This window comes from Puma concolor, chromosome A3, assembly GCF_028749965.1.
Source record: "Puma concolor isolate L17-30 chromosome A3, mPumCon1.1.hap2, whole genome shotgun sequence".
Taxonomy (NCBI): domain Eukaryota; kingdom Metazoa; phylum Chordata; class Mammalia; order Carnivora; family Felidae; genus Puma; species Puma concolor.
Window position 1 is genome coordinate 125,741,559 of NC_141669.1, and position 13,594 is coordinate 125,755,152.

Consider the following 13,594-nt stretch of genomic DNA (forward strand, 5'->3'; position numbering starts at 1 on the left):
CCCCACGTGGGGCTCAGTGCTGACAGCTCAGAGCCTGGAGCCCGCTTCAGATCCTGTGTCTCCTTTTCTCTCTCTCTGCCCCTCCCCCCACAACGCTGTCTCTTTCTCTCTCTCTCTCTCCCCCCAAAAATAAACATTAAAAAATTAAAAAACAAAACAAAACAAGAACCACTCAATCATATACAACAAGGTGGACACCAAGAGAGATCCCAAAATAGTGATGGTATCCAACCTGAATAGTAAGTTCATGACAACCATCACAATCTTCCGTAAAATCCTAATCGAGATTAAGGATGTGGCCAATATGTAAATGGAGCAGCAGGCTGGCCTCTATTCAGAGGCATGTACACAGCCCCAGCCAGAAGCACAACCCCACGCGTGTGTGTGGGCCTCTCGATTCCCATGAATTCTCGTGAATAGGATAGAATCTTCAAAACCTCCTGGACATTTCATTCCCCACTTCCTCCTTTTAGGGTTTGTGGTCAGGCTCTCATTAGCTCCAATTGGTCTCCTTGTCTGAAGAAGCCACGATGTCAAAAGGACTGACCCAGGGAGAGGACTGAGCACAAAAAGCAAGCTCTGAGTTATGTGGAATAAATACAGGCTCTTCATAAAAAAAGGAAGGTGCCAGACAGGTCAAATAGTGACAATTTTCTGGAGACGGAGCTTTTGAGTAGCATCAAATCCATTCTCTGTTTCTGCACCTGCCATTCTGCTGGTCCTCAGAGCTACCGCAGCGCAAGCCCGCTGGCCCCCGGGCTGCCGCACAGCCAGGAAGAAAGGGATGGGAACGGGGCAAATCAATTGGCCACAGCGCTCTCTCTTCTCGTTGAGATTCACCTGTTCTTCTTGAATAAACACTTCATAGATTGTTGCAAGCCTTTGGTAAGTCCCAACATCCTGAAAAGGTTGATTTTGACAATATTTGTAGTATTCGAACAGCTTTTATGGAGGGGCAGCTCTGACTCCAGCATTCTGAAAGTACTTACCTCCGTAATAGGGATTTCATAGACGCTTGCTATCAAATGAACTCAGTGAACTTCTAACCCTGTGCCAGTATGTTCTTTTACCATCAACAGAGAAATGATTTTTTTTTATATATTCTACTGCTGATGTGAAGATGATCATGATTTTCCCTTTATTTGTTAATAAGAAGTATTCTACCGACTTCTGAGAGTTAAACCGACCATATAGTGTTGAAAAAAACCATACCCATCTTAAGCAATGGGAAGAAGCAGACTTATGGATACACACAGGAGAATCGGGATCAGCTGTGGGAGGCAGCTGCAGAAAAGGGCCACCAAGCAAGCAGGGACATCATACACTTTTATGGGAGGGCAGGGAGAGCCAGCACGGTCTTGGGGCCTTGGTTTCACATTCCAAAGTGACCTGCAGTTAGACTTTTGACCTCAGCAGCAAATGAAGTTTATACGAGGTCATGGAGGCATAAAGACCGGCGGTAGAAAACATTCATCACACATCTTAAAGTTCTGTCTCGTCAGTGCCCAATGTATTGATAGTCTCCATAAATCTAGTCTTCGTAAATCTAGATATTATCTTGCTAATAGCTCATTTTCTTGCCTTGTTGTTGTGCCTGTGTGTGTTTCCAATGTTCATTTGTTCAAAGTAAGCTCTTCAAATGTACCCATTTCTGAAATCTGCTCAGAGGTATGGGTTTTACATCGTTCTGGATACACAGTGAGAAGAGAGGAGTCTGTCCGATCTAACGAGCGCCCCCGGGGAAAGCCAGTTCCCTCCTACTGCCTCAAAATCCACTCCATAAAGCACGAAGAATCAGGGGCCAGGCCAGCCCGGACCCTCCCTGAAAAGGCGGGAGCTCTCCTGGGCTCTCGCACGTTACAAAGTGACGCCTAGGAGTTCTTGCAGAGCCTCTCCTGGGGGGTGTGGGGAAGGAAACCGCTGCTCTTTCCTGGTCCCAGAGAGGCACCTGTGACCTTGGACCCTGGGAACCACACCGCCCCCTGCTGGCGGGCCCCCGCCAGAGGCGATATAAGCCAAGAATCTGACCGCGCGTTAGGCACACGCTTGGCAGCGCCATGAAGCTGCTTGGCCTCTACGCGCTCGCCGTGATCCTCCTCCTCCTCCTCCTCGTCTGCCTGCACACGGCGCAGCCCGCGAAGCGGAAGCGGCAGAGGCGTGAGTGTGTCCGGGCGCAGCGGGCTCGCGTGTGGCTGGGGTGGGGGAACATTCCTCGGAGCGGTCCCGGGGACCTGCCGGCCTCGATGCCTGGCCACGACGCTCCGGTGCCCCCACCTCACCCTGTGGCATTTCTCCCCAGCTTACCAGAAACCTGGCTATTGCCCAGAGTTTCTTCTTGAATGCCCTTTCACCCTCTTCCCTGCGTGCAAGCGCGATAAGGGTTGCCGCAGGACGAAGAAGTGTTGTTTCTACAACTGCAAGAAGCAGTGTCTGGAGCCCTTGACAAGCTGGGATTGAGGTGAGACACCGCCACCCCCGCCCCAACCCCGCGTCTGCTGCCCTAGCCTCTGCCCCAGGAATGTTCCCGAAGAACACGGTGTCCCGGAGAGAATCGAGAACCGTCACTGCCCTGAGAAACCTTGGAGAACAGAGCTTTACAATTGGGATCTACCCTGAAATTCGTCTCGTGGGCCCTAGAGAGGGAGGCCCCAAGAACCCCTTCCGAGGAAAAGGCGCAGTTTAATTTCCTGTAATAGACATCTCGCCTTTCTTTTGAATGGTGGTGCCGTTTGGATGAAGTGATCTCCAAGCCCCTCAACTGTTCCCGAATTTTTAGTATGATTATTTTCAATTGCCATTGTTTTTTCTTACAGCTTATAATAGTGAATCACTTTCCTCTCCACATTAAAAATGTGAGGTAAGGGATTCTAAGATTCTCATTCCTGAGGATGTCTCTCCTGGAATTCTCTCTCCCTTGTCCCTGATTCCTGGGCAGCACCTCCCAGTGCCCCTGGGAAGAGAGTAGCTGGCAGGATTCAGGCCCTGGGTGGTCTGGGGACCCAGTCTATGCCCCCCACCCCGCTACAGTTTGCACCTTCCCACATCTCTGATTCCCTCCTCTCTCCCCAGGTAGAAACCCCTTCTTAACCAGACCTGAGAAGACCCATGGGCACCGGCTGAGACCTGGATAACTGACCCCCAATTCCTCCACGCTCTTCTCACTCCCCAAACTTTCTTTCATCAAAAAGTTAAATGCTTATTAATATGAAAACAACAGAAAGAAATAGTGTTGTATATTTAAAACTACATGAAAATCTATGACTCCTGGATATCCCCCCGCCCCCCACCTCGCTTCTCTGTCTTCAGCCTTTGCGGGGGGGGGGGGGGGGGGTCCTTTAGAGTTTGTTAAAAGGGAAGAAGTTACTGTTTCACATTTCATTTTGTTTGGTTCTTGCACTTCTGTTTTTTCGGATGTGTTTCTCTCTCGCAATGTCTCCTGACCTTCAGATTTTTTGTTGATCAGATTCCAGGGGCATTTTTGAGTCATATCTTCTGGGTCTGGATCCTGTGAAAGCTGTACACATTACCCCCAGGTGGATGAGGAAGACGGATGATTGTCTCTGGTGTTGCTGCCTTTCCACTTGTGCGAGTAGCGTGTTCTCGGGCCACGTCTGGAACTTAGGGCTGGAAATGGAGCAGGTCGTGCCTTTGTTCCAAGCTACTTTAGGGTCTCAAATGTAGACCCATCATAAATCGGGAAAAGAAACACTGTGACCCAGTTTAGCAACCTTAAGTCTTAGTGTGGGGGTGCAGCCCCTAAGCTACCTAATAATGAAATGATACCCTTGCATTTCTTACCTTCTGCTATGTGATTCAGTCTTGATTAGGAGTCACACAAGGATTTCAGGTCGGGGAGCGTGGCCTTCACGAAATTTATTTTTCTTGGACACACACACACCTGAAACAAAGTTTTGTGAAGCTGCTGTTGCCTAGAATGTTTCAAGTTGACGTATAATATTTTTCATCATAACTTACATGGTTGCAAGTGCTAAAATTTTAGGGATATGGTGAGTATTTTCATTTAAATACAATGGGAGGGGTGCCTGGGTGGCTCAGTCAGTTAGGCATCTGACTCTTGATTGCAGCTCAGGTCATGATCTCATGGTTCATGAGATCAAGCCCCACGTCAGGCTCTGCAGTGACAGCGGAGCCTGCTTGGGATTCTCTGTCTTCCTCTCTCTCTGCCCCTCCCTCCTTTTTCTCTCAAAATAAATCAATCAACTTTAAAAAAAATAAATACAATGGGGATCTCACTCTTTCCTTTTGTAATTTTTTTCAATGTTTATTCTTGAGAGACAAAGACAGAGCACGAGCAGGGGACGGGCGGAGAGAGAGACACACACACAGAACCCAAAGCAGGCTCCAGGCTCTGAACTGTCAGTACAGAGCCCCATGCAGGGCCTCAAACTCAGGAACAGTGCGATCGTGACCTGAGCTGAGGTCGGACACTTAACCCACTGAGCCACCCAGGCACCCAAGGGACCTCACTCATTCTAATGTTTCTAATGAAATCTGAAAACCGTCTTCATTTAATAATGATATGTATTAGAAAAACACATGTTCTTACTTTTCCAAAACTTCTTCTGCCTCCTTATTTTCTTTTCCGTCCCTGCTTGAATAATTGAAGCCAAAACAAATGGATGTGTGCGTTCTTTGGAGCCTCTGAAAAGCAGATGTCAAGACAAGATTAGATAATCAAGAGTTTTTTGGGAGAAATGCCTGGGGACAGGGGTGGTCAGTGGGAGGCAAGGAGACAAGGAGAGCCCCCAGACCACAAGGCAGGGCTGCCTCCTCTGGAGGAGGAGCACAAGAAGGGGAATGGTGGAGGAAGTCTCAGAACACAGAACAATCTAGAACGTCGGCCACGCTGACAGAGGGTGCCTGAATGAATTTCACCTACTATATCTCTCCGAGTGGGTCAGAGATGGAGGGGCTCCTGGCTAGCTTGGGGGTGACCTTCTCTTCCTTTCTCAAGGCAGGAGCTCGGTCAAGTCCTTCTACTGGGCAGGCCAAGAAAGGGCACCCTGGCAAACAGTGGCAAGTTCTTTGTGAGGGCCCCATTTCCTAGTGTGTCTGGACCACCTGAAATCATCCTTTGACCAAACAGCTCTGTCTGCCACATTTCCCTCTGTCTCTCTGTTGTCCTTCACTTCACGTATATCTCCACGTATATGTGTCACCTCATGTATATCTCCTTGTCCCCTTATTCTTCACCGCATTCCCTCTCGATATCTATCTGGATTTCTTTTAAGTTCTGGGTCATTTAAATTTTTATTACTGCCTCTCTCTCTCTCTCTCTCTCTCTGCCTGTCCTTCTGTCTCTGACTCTCAGTTTTCATCATGTTTCCAGATGTTTGTCTTCGTTTCCTCCCTCTCTCTGTTTTTGCCATTCCTTGTTCTGTGTGTCTCTTTCCCTGGGCCAGGAGCACCAGAATCTGAACCCTCTACCTTCCCTCCTGAGCCGGTGACTCTATTGCCCACCTATCAGTCTGGTCCCTGGCACTCTCTCCTCGCCCGTCTCTGGGTCATGGCTGCTTTGGGTCTTGAAGGATCTTGACACTCCCCCCTTCCTTTGGGCTTCTGGGAAGATGGTCTCTTGCACACTTGTCAAATGCACTCCTTCCTTGTCCCTGTTGTCCTTCTGCAGAAGCAGAAAAAGCTAGAGCCTGCCCCTCTCCCTGGACTGGTGCCAGGTCTGTCGGCCCTCAGCTTTGTGCCAGGATGACCAGCCATGCTCAGAGAAGAAGCGATGCTGGCCTCGTGCTTGTTGCGTGAAGTGCAGGAATCCTACGAATGTTCTGGACTTGGGGGAGAAGCTCCTATCTACAAGGAAGGGGCAAAGGCTGAGACTGAGGACAGAGTCTTGGGGTGCAACAGGGCTCGCTCTGTATCTGCTTGGGGACAAGGCCTGGCTAGGTCCCTGCCACTGCCCACGTTGTAAATCTTATTTCTTGACTGAAGGGCAACCACCAGCCGGTCCACCAGGGGGCCCACTGGATTAAAGGAATCAGGCCTTCCTCTACCAGATGGTTCAGCCTGGGGGCACTGGGGGCTGGGGAGAGGGGTTGGCTTCTGTGGGGCCGGGTGAGGCGGGGCTGAGGCTCTGATACAAGGACTCTGAGGAAGGTAAGAAGGGCTAGGCTCAGATAGAGGACACACCGGCCACCCCCTCCCCCAGCGTGGCCTAAATCCGCTGATGCTCTGCTGTCCTTGGCCAGGGGCTGCCTCACCCCTAACAGCTGGCAGAACCTCTGCCTTTCCACACCACCTCCTGCCGTCCTCCAGGTGCAGAACCTAGAGGGTCGCCTGTGCCTGTGCTTCTAGGCCCGATCTCTCTGACCTAGGCCCTGGGAGGGAGAAGCTTGGAGAAGCAGCCCTGTCACAGGGCTCATGAGACCGAGGTTTGAATGTCCGCTTTGCCTCTGACTTGCTTGTTGCCTCAGGCAGGTGGCAGCACCTCTCTGAGACTCAGTGACACTCAGTTTCTTCATTACAATGGCCATAATCGCATCCTTCAAGGCAACAGTGGTGCAGGGAATCTTGTGTGCTGCGGAGCTCATGTATCTGGAGGGCCATGGCTGTGGTCATTCCCCAGGTCGAATGGGTCTAGTCTGATACCAAGGGCCAAACCCAATAGGACCAGAATATAAAGAACTCCTTGGATTAGTCCAATGGCCAGATTTTACAGATGGAAAAATGAAGGCACTGATGCAGTAAAAAGCTAGGATTTGAAGGTCAGCGTCCTGACCTCATGAGCAGTGTTCATGTAACTATACCACCTCCATTCTCCCTCTCTGCTTGGCCTAAGGAAATGCGGGGGGCTGGTGGCCACGGATGCCTATGGACCTGGAGGTAACCTGGCTAGTTCTAGTATGATCGCTCTGACCTGATTTTCTCTCCACAGACGAATCCCTGGTGTATGTGGTCTCTGAATTCTCTTTCCCCACTAAGCCCCAAAGCTTCCCAAGCGTCCCTGATGAAGCCCTGGTTTTATCACTAATACCTCCTTTGGGTTCCAATTTGGCCTGACTCATCTGTGTGCCCCTAGCAGCCAGGGTAGGACTTGCACACTCTGAGTAACAGAGTGGACATGCTGGAAAGGCCCGTTGATTGGAAAATGAACAAATGAACATGATTCTTCTTCATATACGGCTTCATTGGTCTGGTGGTTGGATGGAGAAAATGAGTGACAAGACATCTGTGTGTGTGGCCTCCCTGCAAAAGCATGTGGACTGTAAAGGATAAGAAGCAGAGGACTTAGAAATAAATTTAACCAAGGAGGTGAAAGATCTGTACACTGAAAACTAAAGACACTGATGGAAGAGATTGAAGAAGACACCAATAAATGGAAAGATATCTTGTGTTCATGGGTTAGAAGAGTTAATATTGCCAAAAAGTCCATACTACCCAAGGCCATCTACAGATTCAGTGCAATGTCTACCAAAATTCCCATGGCATTTTTCACAGAGATGGAAAAGACAATCCTAAGATTCCTATGGAGCCACAGAAGACCCTGGAGCACCAAAGCAATACTGAGAAAGGATAATGCTAGGAGCATCACCCCTTCTGATATCAGACTCTCCTGCAAAGCCATAGCAATAAAAACAGTGTAGTATTGGGGCGCCTGGCTGGCTCAGTTGGTGGAACGTGTAACTCTTGATCGCGGGGTCATGAGTTCAAGCCCCACATTGGGCACAGAGGAAAACAGCATATTACTGGCATGAAGGTGGACACATGGACGAATGGAATGACAGCCCAGAAATGGACCCTCGTGTACATGGTTGACTAATGTTTGACGGGGGAGCCAAGAATACTCAGTGGGGAGAGGATAGTCTTTTCAATAGATGGTGTTGGGAAAGCTGGATATCCAGATACAAATGAATGAAATTGGACCCCTATCTGCACCACTCAGAAAAATTAGCTTGAAATGGACCTTAAGCATAAGAAGTGAAACCATATAACTACTAGAACAAAATATAGGGGGAAAGCTTCCTGACATCGGAACCTACAGGATGAGAAAATATTTGCAAACCATATATCTGATATGAGGGTTAATATCCAAAATATATAAAGAATTTATATAACTCAATAGCAAAAAAAACCCTAAACAATTCAAAAGTGGACAGATGACTTGAATAGACATTTTTCCAAAGACATACAAATGGCTAACAAGTACATGAAAAGGTGATCAACTTTACTAAACATCACAGAAATGTGAATCAAAGACACAATGAGATACCACCTTATGCCTGATAGAATGGCCATCATCAAAAAAAACAAGAGATAACAAAGTCTGGCAAGATGTAAAGCAAAGGGAGCCCTTGTGCCCTGTTGGTGGGAATGCAAATTGGTACAGCCACTAGGGAACACAGTAGGAGAGTTCCTAAAAAAAAAAAAAAAAAGTAAAGATAGACCTAACATATGATCCAGCAGTCTCACTTCTGAGTATATATCCAAAGGAGATTGAGTTACCATCTCAAAAAGATACCTGCATTCCGATGTTCGCTGCAGCATTATTCACTATAGCCAAGACATAGAAACAACTTAAGTGTCCACTGACAGATGAATGGATGAAGAAAACGTGGTGCATACATAAAATGGAATATTCTCAGACATTAAAAAGGAAGGAAATCCTGCCATTTGTGACAACATGGATGGCCCTTGAGGGCATTATGCTAAGTGGAATAAGTCAGACAAAGACAAATACTATCCCGTCCCACTTACATTTGGAATCTGAAAACATCAAACTCATAGAAACAGATTAGAATGGTGGTTGCCAGGGGTGGAGGGGTGGGGGAAATGGGAGATAGCCCAAGAGTACAAACGTTCAGTAGTAAGATAACTAAGTTTGGAAATAAAAGAGGAATTAAGTGCCAGGGATCGGTGTAGAGCATGGTGACTGTAGTTCATGGAACTGTATGGTATGCTTGAAAGTTGCTATGAGAGTAGAGCTTTAATGTTCTTGCTCTAATGACAACTACAACAAAAATGGTAACTATTTGAGATAAAAGACGTGTTAACTAGTGTTATTGTGGGAAAATTTTTACGGTATGTTCATGTATCCAATCATCACATTGCACACCTTAAACTTACACATTATAGGTCATTATATCTCAATAAAGCTGGGGGTGAAAAATCAGAATTATATAAAACACTACAGTTATAGCAGCTTTTTCTCATTCCTCTTCCACCCAATCCCTTTAAGTAACAGTTTCACTCATTTATTCATTTACGCTTTATCTTTCTTACATTTTCATTATATATAATATATAATAATATAAATAATAATAATATATATTATGATATAGAAAAATATATATTCTTATTTGCATTTGTCTCTTATGGTGAAGGATAGCTTAGTACATACATTATTTTCACTTAGCAGTGTGACTGAGAATTCATCTCAGCTCATAGAGACCATCACTCGATTTTTTTTTAATGGTGTTGTAATATTGTGTGGATAGATCATAAGTTTATTTCTCTCATTTCCTTGTCTTGCATTTACAATCTTTTGCTATTACAAATGTCACTAATTATGTTAGCATGATTGTTGACATACGTCCTCGGGGGAGATTCCTAGAATGGGATTACTGACAGTATAGATACATGCATAATTTGGTTAAACACTGATAAATTCCCATCCCCGGGGACAGCACTCTTTTGGATTCCTACCAGCTATGTCTGGGAAAGACTGTTTCTTCACGGCTGTGCCAATGGAGTTTGCTGTTCAACTTTTAGATTTTTGCTAGTCTGGTAGAAAATGGTATCAGAGCATAATTTCAATGCGTAGTTTTCCTATACGAGAGGCTGATATTTATTTTTTTCCTTATTTCAAGAGCAATTTTAATTTTTTTCCTATGAATCTTCTATCCTGTGTTTTACCCACATTCCTCTTGGGTTTCTGATCATTTTCTTCTTTATTTTAAAAAGCTTTTTATATATCAGGGGGATTAGCTCCTTTTCTATGATATTAATGGAGAATATTTGTTCCAAATTTTTCTGTCTTTTGATTTTGTCTATAATTTTTTTTTCCTTTTTTTTTGACATGCATTGAAAAATTATTACAGTTTTCCTTATATCATTTCTCCAGTGACTTGAAATGCCACATTTGTCATACATTATATTTCCATTTGTAGCTGAGTCTTCTCTGGAGCTTTCTATTTTGTTCCTTTAACTAATCTATTCGTATACCAATACCACACTGCTTTAACTCTAGAGACATGATACTATCATTTAACATATGGTAAGGCTAGTCCTTTGATACTTTCCTTTTTCAGGGATTTCCTAGTTATTCTTGCTTGTTTACTTTTCATATGAAGTTTAGAATCAATCAACTCCTCTAAGCCCTGGGGGAGAAAAAAAACCTAATCGGTACTTTGTTGAGGTCATGTGAAATTAACTTGAAGAAATTGGACAGTTTTATTATGCTGCAAGCATTCCATCCAAGGACAAGAGATGTCTTCCTAATTAAGTGTACTTTTGAGTCTTTCAGAAATGCTTTAAAATTTTGGTGATTTCTTATGGTGTTTATTTCTGGTGTTTAAATGTTTTGTTGTGTTATAAATGAAATGTTCCCTTACATTAAATCTTCTAACTTCTTGTTGATACATAAGAAAAGCAATGATTTTTTAATATTCATACAAAATTCTTTGTTGGGTTTAGCATAGAATCTTTTGACTTTGATAGATACACGATCATGTCATCTGCAATGATAATTTTAATTATTTATTTGTAATTTTCATGTGTCTAATTTTTAAAATCCTGTACAACACACTGCTAATTCTTCCAGTATAATATGAAATGGTAGTGAAGTTAGTGGATATCTTTCTTCTTAACCTTAATGGAAAAGGATTTGGGTCTCTCCATGAAGTAGGTCTTGGTCAATTTTTTAGTTTATCAAATGTGTATATAGTTTTTAAAAAGAATGAATGAGAGTTGACTTTTTGGAAGGTCTTTTCAGCATCTGTGAGAAAATTTTATATCTACTTACATAATTCTGTGCAAATAAACCTCTCATGATTTAAAAAAAAATTTTTTTTTTCAACGTTTATTTATTTTTGGGACAGAGAGAGACAGAGCATGAACGGGGGAGGGGCAGAGAGAGAGGGAGACACAGAATCGGAAACAGGCTCCAGGCTCTGAGCCATCAGCCCAGAGCCTGACGCGGGGCTCGAACTCACGGACCGCGAGATCGTGACCTGGTTGAAGTCGGTCGCTTAACCGACTGCGCCACCCAGGCGCCCCAAACCTCTCATGATTTTAGAAACTTTCCTTGTTGAGGGGCACCTGGGTGGCTCAGTTGGTTAAGCGTTTGACTCTGGATTTTGGCTCAGGTCATAAGCTCACAGTTCCTGGGATTGAGTCCCCCATCAGGCTCTGTGCTGACAGCACAGCTGACTGCTTGGAATTCTCTCTCTCCCTCTCTCTCTGCCCCTCCCCTGTTCTCTCTCTCTCTCTCTCCCCCTCTCTCTCTCAAAATAAACTTAAAAAAAAAAGAATTTTCCCTGTTGGGTAGGTAGCTATTTTCCCTTGTTATTTCTTATGTTGTGTATTTGTGCTTCCTTACTTTATTGATTAGATTAGCTCGCCATTGATTTATTTTTATGGATCTTTTTCTGAACATACCATTTTATTGGTTAGTTCAGCATACTTTTGGGGTTCCTAACTTGTTACTTTCTGCTTTTATCTATAGTAATGCTTTTTTCTCACTTTGGTTTACTTTTGTGTTTCTTTTACACTTTTTGAGCTGGGTATTTAATTTTTTTTCACCCTTTCAATTTTTTTTTCTATTCATATTTAAAACTATGGATGCTTCTTGGATTACTGCTTAACTCACATCACTTAGAGTCTCATATACAACATTTTCATTATGAGTAATTTTTAGAAATTCTGTGATTCTAGTTTTTATTTCCTCTTTGACCTAACCAACCATTGTTTTACAGAATTTCTAAATTTCTGGGAAGAAAATCACTTAAAAAAAGTATTACTAATCTCTTACTACGTTGCATGGCTACTAGAGAATATCATTTGTATTGTTTCTATTTTATGAGAACATACTGGGGATTTCTTTGTGATTTGGTATATAATGAATATTTTTTAATGCTCCACTGCTTGAGAAACAGTACAGTTTCTGTTATCAGTGTCCAAAATTAAACACACACCTACAAAAGTACGGTGTGAATTATGTTGTTTAGATCCTCTGTATCTTTACTGTCTTGGTCAGAGGCGTTTTACAGGTGCCATTGGAGACTCACAGACTTCGCTAGAATCGTTTTTCTTTAAGGGGAAGAAAAATGAAATAATAAGGCAATTCATCTCTGGAAGAAACAAAAATTGTACGAAGAATGAAATGTAATCATGGCATACAACTTGACCCAGCAGTGACAATTATCCTTGTTATCCTTGAATACGAATTTTACCAATAAAAGTAGCATTTTAACCTTCAAGCTGTGTACTGCATTGCTACGTTAAGGAAAACAAATTAATTTGAGGTACTCTATACAGTATAGTTCCAATTTTGTAAAATAACACACAGAACAAAAGCTGGGGTGGGCGCCTGGGTAGCCCAGTTGGTTAAGCGTCCGACTTCGGCTCAGGTCATGATCTTGCAGTTTGTGAGTTCGAGCCCTGCGTCGGGCTCTGTGCTGACAGCTCAGAGCCTGGAGCCTGCTTCAGATTCTGTGTCTCCCTCTCTCTGCCTCTCCCCTGCTTGTGCTCTGTCTCTCTCAAAAATAAATAAATAAACATTAAAAAAAGAAGAAGAACAAAAGCTGGGGTAAATACATGAGAATATTGAGTATCTATAATGAAACAGCTGGCAAGCTTTATCTTCTCGTTTATGCTTTCTGGCAGGTTATAGTCTTCCAGTGCAGTCCCAGCACCCTTAACAGAGCTTCTGTGCTGGGGGTTATGTGGTTGGGGGACTGGCTGAGTCCCCCAACTGTCCCACCGCGTCCTCTCTGCTGGCTCCCCAGACGATTGTACTTTCTCTTTCCCTCACCACCCTCCAGGGCCACTCCCCTGGGGACCCATTTCAGTTCCCATTTCAGCAGAGACTTGGGGCAGTGCCTAAGAGGGAATTGAATTCAGCTTTGTCAAAACCTCCAAAATTCAAACCAGGAAGAATCTGGCCATGGGGATCGATGAGGCTGTGAGGACGGTAGGAAGTCTTGGGGTCACAGCTGTCTCCCTCTGATGATTGGGAAGGATCTTATTTATTTTATTTTATTTTATTTTTTTAAAATTCCAGTATAGCTAATATACAGTGTTATGGGAAGAATTTTATCTGTAAGACTCCCTGTTTTTTGCCCACTCTTTCCAAATCTCTCTGTGGCACTGGTCTCAGGTTTCTTTCCTGGAGCCTCCACGTGCACTCAGATCTTGACCCAAAGGATTCTCTACTTGTCCTATCTCTGAATTGGCATAATTGCCTTTAAAAATACATATAGCCTTGGGGCACCTGGGTGGCTCAGTGGCTTAGTCGGTTAAGCGTCTGACTTTGGCTCAGGTCGTGATTTCATGAGTCCGAGCCCCGCATGGGGCTCTGTGCTGACCGTCAGAGCCTGCTTTGGATCCCTCTGTCTCTGTCTCTCTC

At 44.4% G+C, this 13,594-nt stretch overlaps 1 protein-coding gene across 2 annotated transcripts; it reads left to right on the top strand.

Moving 5' to 3' along the window:
- Positions 1-1,900: 1,900 nt before the first annotated feature.
- On the top strand, positions 1,901-3,790 carry LOC147582758 (WAP four-disulfide core domain protein 15A-like). 2 transcript variants are annotated; one of them, XM_086699868.1, is made up of 4 exons: positions 1,901-2,157; positions 2,300-2,458; positions 2,814-2,857; positions 3,070-3,790. In XM_086699868.1, exons 1-2 carry the CDS (start codon positions 2,058-2,060, stop codon positions 2,455-2,457), a joined length of 258 nt encoding a protein of 85 aa, XP_086555994.1. In that variant the 5' UTR covers positions 1,901-2,057; the 3' UTR covers position 2,458; positions 2,814-2,857; positions 3,070-3,790. The 2 variants fall into 2 exon arrangements, with proteins under 2 accessions (XP_086555994.1, XP_086555996.1); XM_086699870.1 differs by lacking the exon at positions 2,814-2,857.
- Positions 3,791-13,594: the final 9,804 nt, after the last annotated feature.